Source organism: Peromyscus eremicus, chromosome 20 (assembly GCF_949786415.1).
Source record: "Peromyscus eremicus chromosome 20, PerEre_H2_v1, whole genome shotgun sequence".
NCBI classification, from domain to species: domain Eukaryota; kingdom Metazoa; phylum Chordata; class Mammalia; order Rodentia; family Cricetidae; genus Peromyscus; species Peromyscus eremicus.
Genome location: NC_081436.1, coordinates 676,662 through 694,161, shown reverse-complemented (window position 1 = coordinate 694,161; position 17,500 = coordinate 676,662). Strand labels below are relative to the sequence as shown.

Sequence of the window (17,500 nt, the reverse complement as noted above, 5' to 3'; positions counted from 1 at the left end):
AAGCTCTGAAGGAAGCAGGTTATGTGGCTTCTTAGACCCAGCCAAGTCTACCCTTCTTCCTCTCTCCAGTCCCCAAGACCAGTCCAGACTCTAAGTGTGGGAGTGGGGGCTGGTTTTCTCTTACATGTCTCTCCCTCCATCTCTTCCAAGCTGGGGAAGTGCTAGAGAGGATGATATGTGTGTTAGGGGGCAAGAAAGTTGGGGAGATGGTACAACTGTAGCTCTTAGGAGAGACTCAAGAATCTCAGGAGCCCTCCCTAATACCTGTGGGCCCCCTCCTCTGGTTCTTCCCTTTTCGGTATACCAGGGCTGGTTTTTTTGTTTGTTTGTTTGTTTGTTTGTTTTTTGTTTTTTTGGCAGAGGGTGGCTGTGCAGGGAAGTGTCTGGTTAGGGAAAGGCACTGGGAGCCTTAGATTAGTTCTCCTCAGCTTTCACTGTCTTTTTCTTTGGGCTGGACTGGCTGGAAAATCCAAATTACAATAAGAAACAGAGTATCTCTTTGGCCTTGATGTAATCATGTTAGCTGTCAATCAAAAAATCTTGCTCACTAGTTCAAGGAACAGACAGGAGGTTCCAGTTCCTCTGCAGAGGCTTTCTCCAAATCCCCAGCATATTCAGCACCTCCCCCAGCCATGGGTGACTGGGGACCCCGCCTGGCTCTTTGGCGGTTGCTGGCAGCCTTCAGCACAGACATTTAGTCTTCAGTGGGGCCCCGGGCCAGACTGTGGCCAAGAGGACATCAAGGGACAGAGACTAAGAGAGTCAGAGCCTGACAGACCTATTTAAACAGGCTGGAGGGAGGAAAAATAGAACCGGAGGGTTAGGATAACATGAAAGAGAGAGAGAGAGAGAGAGAGAGAGAGAGAGAGAGAGAGAGAGAGAATTAAGGGAAAGAAGGCAGGCAAGATGAAGAGACCTAAGAGCAAGGAAAGGAAGGCTCTCAAAAAGCAAGGGAGAGAAGGGCAGCGAGGCGCAGGCAGGATGGGGCAGGGCGCGGGCTGGAGGAGCAGCCGGAGCAGCAGCCGTGGCATTGTGCAGTTCCCTTGCTTGCCGGGGCTTTGCCGCGGGACCGCTCCGGGCGCGGCGGCCACTTCTGTCTGGACACAAAGGAGTAAGAGGCCTCCTTCCCTGCCCCTCTGGGAGACCTGCTCCGGTGGGTATACTAGGCCTCCGGGACACAGAATCTGACATTAGCCCAGCAGTCACTCCAGCTGCTGGGGGCTAAGCCACATTCTAGTCAAAGAGGAAGAAATAGAAGGGGGAAAAGACATCATGCCTGCTCTTCCTCTGCATCTTCTCTAAGCGACAGGGCCGGCCTGCCTCTACCTCAGCGTTCCTAAACAGAAGTCCTTAAGAACCCTGTACTATGGGCCTCTTCTATTTGAGAGAGCCCTTCTCCTAGACATCTTGACTGTAAGGAGAAGCTCCCCTCTCTCCTGCTCCCTTTGCACATTGCCTTCTTTTCAACTCCTGAGCAGCCTGCAAACCCAGCCTGACTACCCTGCAGAGGCTGCTGCAGCTGGGCAGTCAAGAGCACCATCCAGGGATCCCTACTGCCATCAAATCCTCCAGGAAGCAGAAGAGAGACTGTTGCCTTTCCATCCTTTTGGAATCAAGAACTCCAGACCCTCCCCACTCAGAAGCAGACACAGCTGTGAACTAGGAAGCAGGCCTCGCCCACAGGCCCCTCCTCGCCAATGCCCCATTCTGTCTATGCCTCCCAGAAAGAAGTAACCTTAAGGAAGGGTTTGGTAGAGACCCGGGAGTTCAGGGACCACTAGGCCCAGGTCCTGCATGTGGGCTGTGACTCCCATGTTTCACATTTAAAAGCTAGCAGGTCAGGGACGGAAAGTGGGCATTCTACATCTAGGTTTGTCAATGTGGGGGGCAGAGATGTGGGGACGCCCAAAAGGAGGGTCTCATATTGGGGTTCAATTACTCCTGCTGAATCTTCTATTCTATTCTAGGACTTTCTCTCATCTACACCACGCCTTTCAATTTTCCTTAGCACCACTGGGGCAACCTGAGAGACCTGAGGGAGCTGGGCATAACTGTTGGGGAGGGGAAGCCCAGTTCTAGCTGGCTGTTCTGTATTCACTGGAGTTCTTATGGTTCACCTTACACCCCCAACAGATCTCAGTGGGCACAGGAGAGGAGTTCCCTGAGGGGGAAGGGGCACACTTCCTATATCACCTCAAACCTGGGCAACTGAGACCACAATCAAGCTAGCACCGTGGGAAGGACAGACAAACAGATAGGTTAGAGTCATCATCCCCCTCCCCCTGCCGGGTGTCTCCCTTTTAATGATTTAAACCCCCTCCGGTTCAATCCACACCGTCAAGTTCGGATTAAATTTAAAACAGGCTTTCTCCTGTGCCCCCAGCGGGCCATCCGGGCCGCCGTGGGCAGGGAGCCCGCTTACTGCTCCTCGGCACCCGCCCTGAACCGAGGAGGCCCTGTACCGTTTGCTTTCATTTTCCTTCTCCCCTGAAATGGGCTCATTTCATCCCTCCGCTGCCCTCTCCCCTTCCCCGCCCCCTCCCTGATTCCCCTTCTACTCCCCCCCCCCCATCTCTCCTGATCCCTCTTTGTTGGGAAAAACACACCCACACACAACTCCTCCTAGCTAAGGCCTGCACTGGAAGCAGAAACTGAGCTCTCCTGCCTGCCGCGAGGAGATCCGCGTGCTACCCCCACCCAAGGTGGGTATCTGGGATCCCTGCACACCACACCAGGAGCTAGGCACCCAAGCTCAGAAAGCGTGAAACCCCCAGGGCCTGTGAACGTGGCCCTCCCAACGCCATGGCCTGCCCGGCCTGCCTTCGCGCCGGCGCCCCCGCCCTGCAGCTCCGCAGCAAACGGGGTTATTTCCGGCTCCCCTAACACAGTCTGGTTTCCAGCCTGGGGAGTGGCTGGAGGGGGAGCCGCCCCAGGGCCAGGGCTGCCCTGTGCTCTGACTCTCAATGGCTCCGAGCACGTTGTTACCTGATCTTTTGTGTGATGTATGTACCGCAAGGAAATTTGCAGTGACTTTGGAGCCCAGACTGAGGAAGCGTAGGTGGCGAAATGAGAGACAATACAGGCTCGAAGTACAATTAAGGAGCCAGAGCCGCGGGTCTCTCCCCCGCCCTCCCTGCCCGACTGGGAGCTGTCTAGTTTCAAACATCAGGGCGACTCGCGAACCTAGAACCGGAAAACTTAGCCTGTGGCGGAGGGAGCCAGAGAACTCCGTGTCCAGAAAACAGGAAGAAAGCTCCCTTCCAACTTGCGGGTGCCAGCCCCGCCGAGTTGCAGAGAATCCAATGAATGAAAGTATACATTCCGACGACGAATTTTTCTCAGCCTTTGGAAGGAGTGCCCGGGTTTGAGAAGTCTCAGACAGACAGGCAAGCGGCGTCTCCCAAAGCAGACAGACTCACAACATGAGTGTGAGACTGAAATCATACACAGGTTGAATATCCCGAGGCCTCCTTGCCAGGCCCGGCTGACGCCGATTTCCCTACCTTCTCTCCCGCCAGGACCTCAGGCAGAGGCCCCGAAGACTCGGTACATTAGGCTTGGTCCAATCCCGCCTTGGGAAGCCTCCGTTACCTGTTCCTCGGCTCCCCACGGCCACAGACGCAGGGCAGCTGCCTCCTGCCCAGGGAGGGAAGCCCTGGCCACCGCAGCCGCCGCCACCCGCCCTTCTTCCCTCCCTCCCTCCGTCGCCCTCCCTCCCTCCCTCGCACGCTGCCGCTGGCGGGGCCCTCCCGCGGGCAACCTGCTCTGGACCAAATCCAGGTATCTCCAAAAGAAAAGAAAGGACTGCTTATATAGGGAGGGGAAAAAAAGACCATAACTGCATTTATTTTCATGCTCTAATCATTGGTCTGATCTTAGTTTAGTTGTCCGGGACACAGCTCAGAAACCGCAGAGGTGTGCGGGGGGCCTACAGCCTCGCCCACGCTGACCACGGCGCCCGGCGCACTGCACGCTCGCTCCCTCCGTACTCTGGGCTGCCGCCCCCCGGCAGCCCAAACACCCAACAGACCTCAAGGTCCTTCCTACAGACTCAACATCCGGTTGCCCAGCTCGCCGCTGACCACAACCCAGGAGTCTGCTCTGCTCAGTCTGCAGCCGAAGTCCACACACAGTCCACCTTGTCCCTGCTCTCGCACCCTGCCCGGACACCCTTCCGAATCCAGCCATCTGCTGGGCTACACTTGGGCAAACCTCGTCCCCAGCAAGGGACCCACACAAAGCTCTGTTCGCTAGTCTTCCCGTTTATACTCCCCCTGTCCCCGCTTGCCGCCTTCACGTCACCTGTTCCCAAGAAGGGCTGCATCTCCCAGCGAGTGAGCCGAGGCAAGGCCGACAGCCGGGGTGAGGTCCCAGGGAGACCACAGAGGATTAGCTGGGCTGAGCCTGAGCCCCCAATGTCGGCGAGACGTCTCAGAGACCAAGGCTCTCCTTGGCGAGCTCTTGCCTTTTCCTCCAGCTCCCGCAAGTCTCAAACACACGCCGAGAGTTCAGCTCTATAAATCCTGCTCCCCTTTCCCATATCATAATTAAAAAAAACCAGTAGGGGAGGTTTTAACTTTTATTGCGATTTCTAGAGTTGGGCTGCGGAGCATATATTAAGTTTACGCTTATGTGCTCTCGGCGGGGAGGGTCCTTTAAGAAATAAAAATCCATCTTAATATCCTCAGACGAGAGAGATAATTTTTTCCCTCCTCTTCACGCTGTTCCTTCTGAAGACTCCCTTCCAGCGAAGCGAATAAATAATTACCGTCGCCTTAGCCATGATCCACAGCCCCAGAGCCCCCGGGGTGGACTCTGACCATCAGACGGGCCCTCACCTTGGCCATATGAGACCTTGCTCCCTTTCTCCGGATCTAGGGAGGAGACGCCCTGACCCCTGACTCTTTGGCCATCTCCTTTAAACCTATCATCTTTGAAATGGAAATAGGGGCAAAGGAACTCAAGGCACAGAAGCCCTATATTGATAAATTTCGGCCCATCGGGGAGATTTCTCTAAGTCAAGTGCTCTTCAACACCTTGCTCCAGCCTGAGGCTCTCTTTACCCAAATAGTCTATGTGCCTGGGGACTCGATGTTAAAGACTGTATGGGCCCCTAAACGAAGGGATCCCTTTATATATCTTCTACTACCAATTGGCCTATTTTTTTCTGGAAATTTCCCCATTTCCCTGGGAGCCATAGAAATTTGAATAATTTTCCTCCCACAAAGGATAGAGGACAGACAGACCGACAATTCAGCTGGGAAAGAGAGAATCTATGCCCATTTTCGCCTCCAATGTCCATGGAAGTCAAAATAAATTTGAGAGACAGACAGACAGACTGGTAAGCACACAGATTGATCTCAGAGAGAGATTGAGATATCAGAACGCCTAGAAGGGACAGATAGAAAAGAGACCTACACACATGTAAGGTCACACCATTTTCTTCCTGGACACCATGTTGAGAATACAAAATTCTCCATGATAGTTTGTTAGAGATATGATTGTATATTGCGTTCCCTGCTTTCATAATCATAATTATGGACAGAGTCCCTAGAACCTGACCTCCTTTGGGTTTCTCCTTTCCAGTGTCTCTGAAAACAGAGCCATATGTCTCCCTTTTCCCTTTGAAGACCAAGAAACCTTTTTTGAGATCCTTCTCTGTAGAAACCAAGGCCAGGATTGAGAAAGCCGAGGGGAACACAGTGGAGAGGTCTGTAAAGTTTCTCATTGCTCAGATCTCCCTCTACCCCATTCTTCTCCCCTCCGCCCCCTAGCATCAGCCAACAGCCTTCTCAACAATATGGTGAACAGTGGGCGCTGGCAGCTTCTGTTTACCCAGACATTTCCACAGAACACAAGGACAGGCAAAATGCCTAACAGCCACAGACTAGCTAGCAGCCGCACAGACCAAGGCCTACCGGTAACAGACAGCCAGACAGACCAGAGCTGGGCTTTTGCCCTCAACAGGGTGTATTTGGGAAGGCTTCTTCTACTTGGACTTGGTGTTTCTCCACTAACCTACTCACTTCCCATATGTGTCTTTTCCCTGGAGATGGAGCTGTGGAGGGAAGGAGAAGCCACTGTTCTCAGAGTTCCCTAACTCTTGGAACAACATCCCCACTTTTCTAAGGAGTACTTCTCTTTCTCTCTAGAGGTAGCAGGAAGAGACACTAACCATTTCAGGGACTCCCTCCTCTTTCTAGGAGCTTTCCTCTCGTTTATTGACTCTGCCCCACCCTGCTGCCCAGCTGAACTGGCCCACCAGGCCAAACTCAAACTCCAGCATTTCCTTGGAATTGGCTGGACCATCTTTGTCTATCAGCTGGACTCAGGAGACAATAGCTACAGGGTGGGAAGAAAACCCTGTCCCTCAGTCGCAGACCTTGGGGCAGGCTGGGAAGGAGATGGCTGTAAAGCAGGCTGTCCCGAGTCTGTCCCATGGCCTCCACTCACAGCCTGACCTCCTCAGTCTGCATCCACTTTGTCCTATCTGGAATGGGGATGGTGGGGCAGTCCCACAGGGGAGGGAAGGGTTAGGAGGGGTGGATTGGGGCCCTCGACGAAAACCGACTGATGTAACTCAGGCAGTTTCTTGTTGCCGAGTTCAAAACTCAATCCCAACAACATGAAACTACCTAAGCCACAGATCAGCTGAGCAAGCAGGGCCGGAGTTTTGGCTTTGCATCTATCCAAAGAAGGAAAGGGGCTTGGGGAAGGAAGAAATTCAGCCCAATTCCCTTTCGCCCTTACAGTCTCCCTAAGGACTAAAGAGCAGATTTTGGGTGGCTGGGTGGGCAAAGGATCTGATTGCCTCCATTAGTTTCTGGTATAAGCAATTTGCGTTTGGAAAATCTGGTGAGATGGGACCTCTGGCCGCCAAATACCTGCCCCACCCCCAGTACTGCAGTAGAGCTATCCCCCTGCATCTGGCCCTGGCCCTGGCCCTGTGGGGAGCTGGATCATTCTTCCACTCTTGAGCTAGGTCCCCTGTCTTGTCCATCTGGCTCTCCTGTACTCTCCTCCCAGACTCTCTCTGTCTCAGGCTCCTCAACAAACATGGGTGCCTGGACCACAGCGCCTGTGCGCTGGAGACACTTTCAGTCAGGCCCCTTGCCTGGCAAAGCCCCACAGCTGGGAAACGCAAGGACCAAAAACGTGAACAAGGCTCACGCCTACACCAGCAAAATCAAGAAAACCTAAGCTTCAAGCTCCAATCCTTCTGCCTTCTCCAACATACAACCACACCGAGAGACACCTAAACTGACGGGTGGACCTCCAAACACCCCTTAGTGCCTGCAAAGATAAAGAAGCCAAAACCACCAATTTACCCCTTTAACCACCGAACCCCACGGCGGCAGGGGGCCGGGGAGGGGAGGAGAGGGAGCTCAGAGCCGCTGCCCTCCACTGCCGGCGGCCAAAGGCAAATCCGGAGCTCTCAGCAAACACAGATGCCCCCGACACCTTCCTCCTTGCTCTACCCGCTGCTCGCCCGGGCACCTGGGGACGCTGCTAGTCCTCAGTCCACGGCCAAGAGAAGAACAAGAAACCGATTCTCTTACCTTGTCGCCGCCTCCTCCTTCTCTTGCTGCCGCTGGCGCTTCTGTTAGCTGCTGTCGAGGGAGGGGGGGGGGGCTGAGCTCCTCGTGCCCCTCCGGTGGTTAAGTTTATTCCTCTGTTTAGATGGGTGGGGGTTCCTGAGGTGCCCCCCAGCAGTGGTGGGGCGCACCCAGCCCCAGTACCGAAGGCAATCCGTCTGCTCCTCAAGATTGCAGCTTGCTCTCTGCCTCTTTCCTCCTCCAGTCACCTTTAAATGCATCTTTTACTGCAGTACCACATTATATTTGCAGATCATAAAATCCACCTCTCGCGCGCACCAAGACCGTCCTGACATTACTGTTTTATGACCTTGACTTATTGTGGTCACCTGGATAATATTTAAATCAACGTTATGGTCTCTCACTTACATTAAACCCGCCAAGAGACATTCTGGAAAGGCTGTGGATGAGTCAAACACAAAACACACACATATCCACACACTCAGTGTTTTGGGGGGAGGGGGTGTCGCTTAAAAAAAAGCCACTAAAAACAAAAAAACCACCCATTTGAGGATTAAGATTCCGGAAATTTATTAGGATTTTTTTTCTCTCCATTAAGGAAGCTACATGCAAAAGATACAACATACAGAATATCTTTAAATAACACAACTCCCAGACAGGGACAGGACAACTTGGGGGGGGGGTGTCTTTACTTTGCTATGTTCTATTTTTAATTTTTTTGTTCTTCTGGATGGAATTTCTGAGATGTTAGTAGATGGGAGATACAGAGTGCTGGGAGGGGTGGGAGAAAAGCAGAAAGCAGTACAAATACTTCAAGCAGATTCTCAGAGCCACTGGGAAGAGGGAAAGACACAGGGAGGGTTGAGTCTAGACGCTGGGTGCTATGACAAACACACAAATACTAGGCGAACTTTCAAGACTGTCTATTATTCTAAGGGGGGAAACGCAGCAAGGAGGGAGCAATTCTGACTGTGCTCTCCGAGGTTACAGGTTACAGACCCTCTCTGGTTGATTTTTCCCCCTTTCTTTCCCCTATAATCGGGTGGATTCAATCTTAACTTTGCATGGAGAACAGAATGCTGCGTGTGAGTGCGTGGGTGAGTGAGGGGTTGACACACACACCAGCCACACTCCCACCCCATCTTTGAGGGCACACACAACACCCCAAAACCCAGCACCCCATTTCTCATGCTTTAGGTGGAAGCATCCTCACAGCGCGAACCATAGGTCCCTTGGAAGGAGAGTCTGAGGTCTTTGCCTTTTTTTTTTGCAGGCGCGTTGCATTTATACTCAGGGAGGGAAAAAAAAATATCACCAGGCACAAAGGGAGGAGGGGCGGGGAAAGGAGAGACGGGGAGGGGGAGGAGATGACGCTGGCTCAGGTGAAATTAAAATTGGAGGTCAGTTCCCGGATCCGATTCTCTCGGTTCATTTTCTTGAGTTTCATTCTGCGATTTTGAAACCAGATTTTGACTTGTCTGTCTGTAAGGTTAATGGTCTTGCTAATCTCCAGGCGGCGCTCTCGCGTCAAATACATATTGAACAGAAATTCTTTCTCCAATTCCAGCGTCTGGTGTTTAGTATAGGGGCACCTCTTCTTCCTTCCGCTCTTTGCTGTCAGCCAATTTCCTGTGGTGTTTTCTGCTTTTATCTCCTCTGTTAAAAATAACATTATTTACATAAGTATCCCTGGAAGAAGCAAGCCCTCCGGATGCAGCTTTTGGAAGCCTGCTTGGGGAGAGGGTGGATGAGTAAGCACCGAGGAACTACTCTACCCTCACAGGCCTGGGGGCAGTTCTCCTGGGCTTTTAGAATTTCTTAGGGGTCTAGACTTATAGGGAAGAAAGAGAGGAGGCTCTTACCCTCAAAGTGTTTACTAAATTTAAATTAGTCAAACCCACCTTCACCTAACAGATTCTGAATGCCTCTCCTGATCCTGATGGTTGTCTTAAACCTCTCCAGACTTTGGTTCAACTCCATTCTGCTCCAGATCTCGAAAAATCCAGCCAGACAGAAAAGGCGTCTTCCATGCGGTCTACCCCACAGCTTGGAGTCATTTCCTGGAGAGCTTTGACTCCTTTCAACTCTGTGGAGGGATTCTGCCCCTATCCCTGCAGCCAAAGGCATCTCTGGAGTCCCTGTACTAGGCCCCCAACTCTTATTCCTACCTGAATTGCCACAGGATTGCTGTCTTGTTTGAGTTTCCTTTGCTACCTCCTTCTCTCCTGGCCATCAGCATCAGGTATAACTGAGACAGAGAAGCCTGTCTGAGTAGCAGGGATCAGGGGCAACAGTGTTGGGGCATGCTGAGGGATCCTCAGACAATTTCCCCTGACCAGAGGACTTAAGGTCAAGGAAGGGAGACTTCCTAAGGTATTCCTGTCCCCTAGAGTCTATGTGTAGGTAGATGTGTATGTTTTCAAATACACATGCATATACATCTGTATACACAGGAGGGATATGGATAAATATGCCTGCATATATGAAAAGATGCCATAATGCGTGTGTTTCCATTGTCTTATTGTTAGCTTCTCTTCCTAGTAGATATTCCTGCTGAAATGGAACAGCCTTGCTCTTCAGATAATAGAAGAGAACCTATAGAGTCCAAAGACTAGGGAGCACTTGGTACCTAGCAAATAACTTTGCTGACAGTTCTATGTGCACCCTGCTTCCTCTCTTCCTTATGTCAAGTGAGGATTCTGGGTCCTGGATTTTGTCTGGATTAGTGGTAAGGAGAGTTCCCTAGGGCGACCAGGAAACAGCGGGGGGGGGGGGGGGGATGCAAACTTGAAGCTATAGTCTAGAAAATGTCAATGTCTTTAATTATTCTCCAATCTCTGCACCTGCAACTTCTTGCCAAACTGTTTACAGGCTCTCCACATCTAACTGTGTCCTGTTTATTTTTTTATTGGGGTTGTTGGGTTTTAAGAGGAGGAAAAAAATTACAAATGGACCTTAGCCCAAAGCTCTCTTTGCCTCTGGCCTGGTGGAAACACCAAAAGGGGTGAAGGAAAAGGCAAGCACAAAGTGCAACCTCTAGGTGTTAGTTTGGGATAGAAGGGCTTAGATTATTGGGGGGGGGGCAAGGAGAGAAGGGAGAGTCTATCAAAGTGGGTGTAGTTTGGGTTTAGGAGGTGGACTTGTTAACCTTGACTTTGCTTCTTGGTATAGCTAGGATTAAGTTTTTTTCTACTCTAGTTCTCTACCCCAGTCCAGCTCAGGATTTACAGAAAGGGAATAAAATTAAACCTGTGCATTATATATGTGCGATAACGACATGTGTGTGATATGGGTGCCTCACTCCCTCATCTTCACAAGCACAGCCACGATCATCTTCTGGTCAAAGTCTCTAAGGACTGATTTACCAAGGCTATCTTTGTACAGCAGACCCAAGAGGGTAAGGCTTTGCCGTCTCGCGCCAAAAGAGTGCATGTGTATGTGTGAGTGAGTGTGTGAGGAACACAAGAGGTGTGTGTGTGTGTGTGTGTGTGAGTGTGTGTGTGTGTGTGTGTGTGTGTGTGTGTGAGAGAGAGAGAGAGAGAGAGAGAGAGAGAGAGAGAGAGAGAGGTCGCCGGCAGACATGAGTGTGCAGTTGCATCCATATACAAAGCATCACACACAAGGTTCAGGGCACCCCCAGACTGATTCATTCTCATTATTTCATCTACTTCTACACCAATGAGCTTCATAAACCACCACCAGGAGCCAGTGTCTTGGGGAGAGGGTTTATTCCTCCCCATTGGGTCTTTTCTGGTGTTTTTTGCTCCAACTTTTCAGGGAAAGTCATTGCCCTCAGCATCCCAATCCTGTTCCTGTTTCAAACTCTGCATCCCCCGCCCCCCGCCCCCAGATAGCAGCGAAGGGTCCTGAAAGCCCCCAGTTACAGAAGAAATGAATCTTGAACCCTGAGCTTGAACTCTGCTGAATATTCTTTCTTGAACCAAAAATCACAAAGAATTCAACCAATGCCTCACTCCTTTTCAGGAGTAAACTGCTTGCCACGCACACAGAAAATTTCCAACCACTCATTTGTAAGGTGCTTTTGAAAACCAACGAGAAAAACATAACTAGAAAAACATAGAGAGAAAAGAAAAAAATTCAAAAGATTAAAAAGAAGAAGAAAAGAAAAAAAGGAAGGAAGGAAAGAAAGAGACATTTCCAATGTCCTGATCCAAAGCCATCTTCAAGCCAAGCATCTGGAGGAGGGAGGGATGTGGCGGGCAGCCCTCCACCTCCACCTCTTCCGGCCTCAGCCTCGCTGCCCAAGGCCCCCTGCCGAGACAGAAATCGCAGGGGCGCAAACTGTACGCATAAATCGGACCCACAAACAACACAAACTGTGTGTTTCATAGGAAACATTTTTGCAACTAGGAAAATGCACTGAAGAGAAATTACTCATCTCTAAGCCTTCTCTGGTCCCTGGCCAAGGATCGCCATTTTAAGCTTTTTGTGCGCTTTGACCTGAGCTGGGGACATGAGCCCCCAGGACACCCTCACTGAAAAAGCAAACCAAAGCCATCACGCACCAAGGAATGGCCACGGGTCTCGTGCAGCAAAAGGTACCTGCAGGCTGCCTGTAATGCTCACCCTCCTCCGCCTATGCACGCAAAGGCCGGGCTGGCCTTGCCCACTCCACGTCGCCTTTTACCTTCCTCTGCTAAATGACACGCCACCAGCCTGGCGCTCAGCAAACAGGACCCTCAAACCCGGGTCAATTCAGAATCCTCGAGTTCCCTAGGCCTCTCCTCAACCCTCTCTCATCTTCCTGCCCCTAGTCCTGACCATGAAGACCAGTGGCCCCAGCGTCCCAGCCGGCCCGCGGCCCAGGCGGCCTTACCTTTAGCTTCGTTATCCGAGGTGTCTGGGCTGGAGTCTGCCGTCTTGGCCCGTTCCTTTTCGCTCTCTGAGGGGCTGCCTTTTGGGCCAGCCAGACTTTGCTCCGTCTTGATCTCATTGGGACTGGGGGTCTGGCTGTCGGACTTGGGGGTCTCAGGAAAACTCACTTTGCCCCCAAGCTGAGGCGATTCCAGATGTTCAGCGCGCGGGTTGAGACTGGCCCGCTGCTCAGGCTTCGAAGTCGTTGGCCCCGGCACAGTGGGGCGTTTTGTCCAGCGCGGAGTAGCTCGGGCTGGCGCGGTAGTAGCTGGGTACAGGTACCTCGTGCTCCCCAAGGCAGGACTCCGGCAGGGGGTGGGAGTAGAGCGCTGCCTCGGGGCCACTTTTCGCCCGCTTCTCTGCACTGTACATGCAGCAGACATTCTCCTCCTTGACACTAGGTGGGTAGGAGCAGGAGGACAGAGGCCTGCCAACAGGTTGTTCCAGGCGGTAGGCGGCTTTGGGGTCGCCCCAGGAGTCCAGCTGAGAGAGGTAGGACGGGTAGGTGTTGAGGGCCAGGTTGGGGCTGTTGCCCTCATCCCTCTTGGAAAGCGAGGGCGCGAGCCCGCAGCCCCTCATCACCCCGCAGTTGAAGTCACTCCCAGATTGCATATACATTCCTGCGCTCCGGTTATAGCGCTCTCCTCCTCCCGGCGCAGCCAAGGGCTCCGCGTACGAGTTCGGAGTTACATTGCGAGGGCATGTCATTTTCAGAGAGAGGGGTTTTTAAGGAGCAACACTACAGCGGAGGAGCTGACATCTTTTTTTCCCCCATCCGGGAAGGGGGGGGTGGTTGGAGGGGTGGGAGGAAAAAGAAGGGGAGGGGGGAAATATCAGCTCCATAATTATCCGTGCATTCGGTCCTCACCATGTGACGGCTAGACCAATGGGATTTGAAAATGGCCTTGATGATTCAGACGGCCGTGACGTCAGCGGGGTCAAGTTGTCGGCAGGCGGAGCGCACAGCGTGGAGTAACAGCGCCACCTAGCAGCTGTCTCGGGGTAGGGGCACGGGAGCCCTTCCTGGCGAACAAAGAAAGTGCCCCCCGGGCTGCAGGGGCGGTGGGGTGGTGATGGAGTGGTGGTGGAGTGGGTGGAGGGACGTGGGGCTGTTCTGGGAAGAGTGGGGCTTGTTTACTAGAGAACCAGCCTGTAGCTCCAGGGGAGGAGGGGGATGGAGGGGGGGGAAAACGCAGGAGAGAGTGAGGCAACCAGGGCTCCAAAACAGTCAAATTCAAATTAAAAGGTCAAGACAAGATTCAGGTATTCCTTCCCATCTCTTCAACCTTCCACTTTCCTCAACTCATACCCCTGTTTCTTCTCTCGGGTTGGGAGCCTGGTGATGCTTTGGGGGGAGGATCTCCAGTGGGCTTTAGGGTGGAAGAGAAAGTTAAAGAATCAAAAGCAGAACTAAGTTTCTGCTCTCCTGCCTCCGGTTCCTCCGGCTTGGCCCTTGGGCCTGGGAGCTCCGGACCACCAGTCTTGGAGGTTGGTTGAGTTGCAAGTTCCTTGTGAGGACTAACTGGGAATCTCCAGTGTCTGGAGTGGGCCCGGGAACGGGTCACGGCCATTTAAGGGATTCTGGGCAAAGGAGGATTCCAGTGGAGTTAGGGATCACTGGATGAGGAAGCTGAAGACTAGAGGTACCCTCTCCCCAACCCTGGGGTTGCAGCCTAGGCCCTACTGGTGAACAGCTCCGGCCTCTGGGCTTTGTTTGGCCTTGGAGCTGGTTTGGTAGGGTATTTTGCTCCATGCCACGGCGGGTGGCTCTCTTTTTCCGCTTGACCTTGCCCCTACTAAAACAAGGAATATTCCTGGAGAGAAAGTCCGAACCTGCAGGCCTTGGTTGGATTAGAGGAGTGGCGTATGCATGCGGGAAAGGAGCACAAGATTCAACTAAACCTCATTTGAGCAGAGTTCTTTTTAAGCGATTGGTCTGGAAGTATTTTTTAAAGAAGAGGGAGCGGTCTATTTTGTGTGTGTGTGTGTGTGTGTGTGTGTGTGTGTGTGTGTGTTTTACTAAAGGGAAGAAACAGAGGGAAATGTGTGTTTAAAATAGTTTGTTCGATTTCTCCATCACCTTTCTTCCAAAGCGAACTAAACTCTCCACCCCTTCCTCAGGAAACGGAATCCGGAGAATAACTTGTCTTTCCGGTAGTCCCGCATTTTTCCCTGGGCAGAGGCTGTGGGCTTTCCATTTTTCGAAGGACCAGAGCCTAGCTGGGAAAGGATTCCAGGGCCGAGCGCACGGGCGTGGATGAGTGAAGAAGCCGGACCGATTCCTGGAGGCCACAGCCAGCTATGATGGAAGAGGACTAAGGAAAGAATTGTGCTCCGAATTCCCACAACCAGGGATGGAGAAGAAGATCCAGGGGTCCCTTCACTCCAGGGGGGAAAAATCAAAAGATCCGTGGAGTGTGCGACTTGTTTGCAGGCCAGCAAGGGAGATTTGAAATAATTTTGTTTTCATTTGCAGGGGTCGCCCTGGCTTCAGCCTGGGGGTTATCCAGGGCAAGGTTAGGCTGTTTAGGCCCCAGATCAGACTTGGGACAGTCCCCAGCAGCAGTCAATCTAGGGAGCCATTTGTCCCACTGCCCATCCCGCGGGAAACAGCCGAGACTTTATGGCCACTCTGTTTGTATTATCTGCATAAGTCTTTCCCCACGAGTTTGATCGAAACCGTTCCCTTTTACGAGGACCCAAAGAAAATTTCCCGTCATATTTATCAGCTGGGGATAAAAATTTAGTATGGGAACTGATATTTCCTCATTTATGGGACGATGAAATTAAAGACCAAAGCAATTGAGAATTATATGGCTTTGGGGGGTTCCCTCCCCCTCTCTCATGTCTCTTTTATTTTCCTCCATGGTGTGCCTGTCCCTGGAGTCTGTCCTCTCAAAACCCTGCCCTTGTCCCTTGTTTTGGAGTCTGGTAGGGAGGGCCCTTTCTCCAACAGCCAGGTGAGGCTAGACTACCTCAGCTCTTTCTAGCTTTTATCTCAGTGATAGCAGCTGGGGTAGGGACAGTGTCTCCATCTAGGACATGCTGTGCTGGCTGGATAGAAGGTTTTGAGGGAAGAGCTTTGCAGGGGACAGTGGGATTGGAACCCAGCCTGAGAGGAAACAGTGAGTGTCAGAAAAGGATCAAATTGACAAATTCTAGAATAATCTTCAAACAACACACCCCTAGACGGAAACTGGGTAGCTATCAAGAGAGAAGCAAAGTCATTCAGCTTCTAGGCCTCTCTCCCCTACCAGCTAGACCCCCCCCCCATCCCAAGCCCACCTCCAACCTCAGCCATGAGAGGGAAGGGAGTTGATTCAGGATTCTTACCATTATTAGTGGAAATAATACCCTCAGGAGAAAAGCTTCCTGCTTCAACTCCCACCTCCTCACAAGAACAAATAGTGTTTAAAGTTGAAATAATTAGAAGTATGATAAACACGGCCCATTAATGAAACAAGAAATCAAATTCATCAGCCTAAGTGGGACCCCCGTTGGGACAAATGTTTGCCTCTAATTACTCAAGATAAACGAAAACCCAGCGCTGTTAAGCAAGAGCCCGCTGGCTTTCTCGGACGCAGACGTGAATAACTTGTTTGCTTTTCCAAGACTTTGGGTTCTGTCTTAAAGGAAGTAAAAGAAAAAAAAAGGAGCGAAAGCGAGGATCCGGATAGAGAGCATTTTTGTGAGTCGAGGAGGAAAGTCTTGTCTAGCCTGGGTCCCAAGCCCTGCCCCTTGGGCTCGCCTTTCCTTAGGCCACGAGCAAAGGCAGCTTCCGTCCTATTGTCCGGGCCTGGCGTTCAAAGGCATGTGTGCCGCTTCAGCCACCCAGTCTGCTGCCACTGCCAGGCGCCCACTGGCCTTACCCAAAGGGCACCCTTGGCCACTGGATTGGGTCCCAGGGGAAGTCTGTGTTGCTGAAGTCACCCCTATACGTTCCTTTTTTAGGTTATCTCCTGAAGTTCCCCCATGCAGACAGCCCTGCACCTAAGCCTCACTCTGGGTCTCCCCCTTTTCTTACCTCACAAGGAAGTGGAAATTCCGGGGGCTGCAGGCCAAAGTGGGGCCCAGGCTGTTCTTATGTCTCAATAGATCCCACCCGCCCTAAGAGAAAGGACCAGGCCCCTTCTACTCTTCCCGCCAGACACTGAAGGACAGCCCTGCTGAGCTGGACTGGGCCGCCTGGGCCTCCTGCGGTCTTTGGGTCGATGTGCAAAGGAGCAGAAGAGGATTCAGGGGTTCCTGGCTGGCTCCAGAAGGGCCCAGCAGTTCTTCTGGGGCAGATATCCTAAGGGTCCCTGTGCATGGATAGGAATGAGGCTGGGCTCTTTTCGGCTGAAGCCCTCAAATCGCCCCAGAAGCACCCTGTTTTCTCCTTTGAAAATTGTCGGAGTTTCCCAGAGAGATTAAGGATGATCTTGGAAATTCTGAAGATGATGAGAAAGGAGGAAGAGTGTATTTCCTTTTGGAATAAAAATAATTAAATACAGTTTTTTTTTAAAATGTGCATACTGAAATCTCTTCAAGCAAAAACAGGAAAACAAAATCACACCATTGGCTGCTGGGATTTTCTTCTTGTTTTGGAGGCCGCGATTAATGGTTCTTTTCCCAAATCTTGAAGGAACAATTCGCTTTTCTTCTAGAGCGCCAAGCTCTGCCCCACTTGAATTGAGAGCAGGGAAACTCCAAGCAAAATGTGGAATGCTCAGAGGTTCAGAGGGAAAAGGTTTCAAGCAGGTAAAGGAGGTGAGAGGCTGAGGACGGATAAAGAAAGGGCTTCTGTTCTACTTCGGATTTTGCAGCCACCCGGGCGGGCAGCGCCGTCCGCGGACTCGTTCTCACATCTAGACACTGTACACACACTTGCACCCAGAGGCTGTCGAGTATAGCGTCTATCCGCATGTCCAGCTTTCACTTAATTGCATGTACACAGCCTCAAATATTCACTTCTACCCAAAGTGCTTCCTGCGATCCTTGAATCCTGAAGTTCGCTATCCCGCGTCAGACCGACTGCTCCCCAGCCCTTCTGAAACCAGTTATTTAACCTGGTCTATGGAATCGAAACC

General features: G+C 51.8%; 1 protein-coding gene across 1 annotated transcript; it reads right to left on the bottom strand.

Moving 5' to 3' along the window:
* Positions 1 to 8,129: 8,129 nt before the first annotated feature.
* On the bottom strand, positions 8,130 to 16,077 carry Hoxc10 (homeobox C10). Its single transcript, XM_059247865.1, is given in 3 exon segments — positions 8,130 to 9,212; positions 12,394 to 12,623; positions 12,625 to 16,077. Coding segments are annotated over 3 exon segments (1,023 nt in total). The 5' UTR covers positions 13,140 to 16,077; the 3' UTR covers positions 8,130 to 8,934.
* Between the last annotated feature and the right edge of the window lie 1,423 nt (positions 16,078 to 17,500).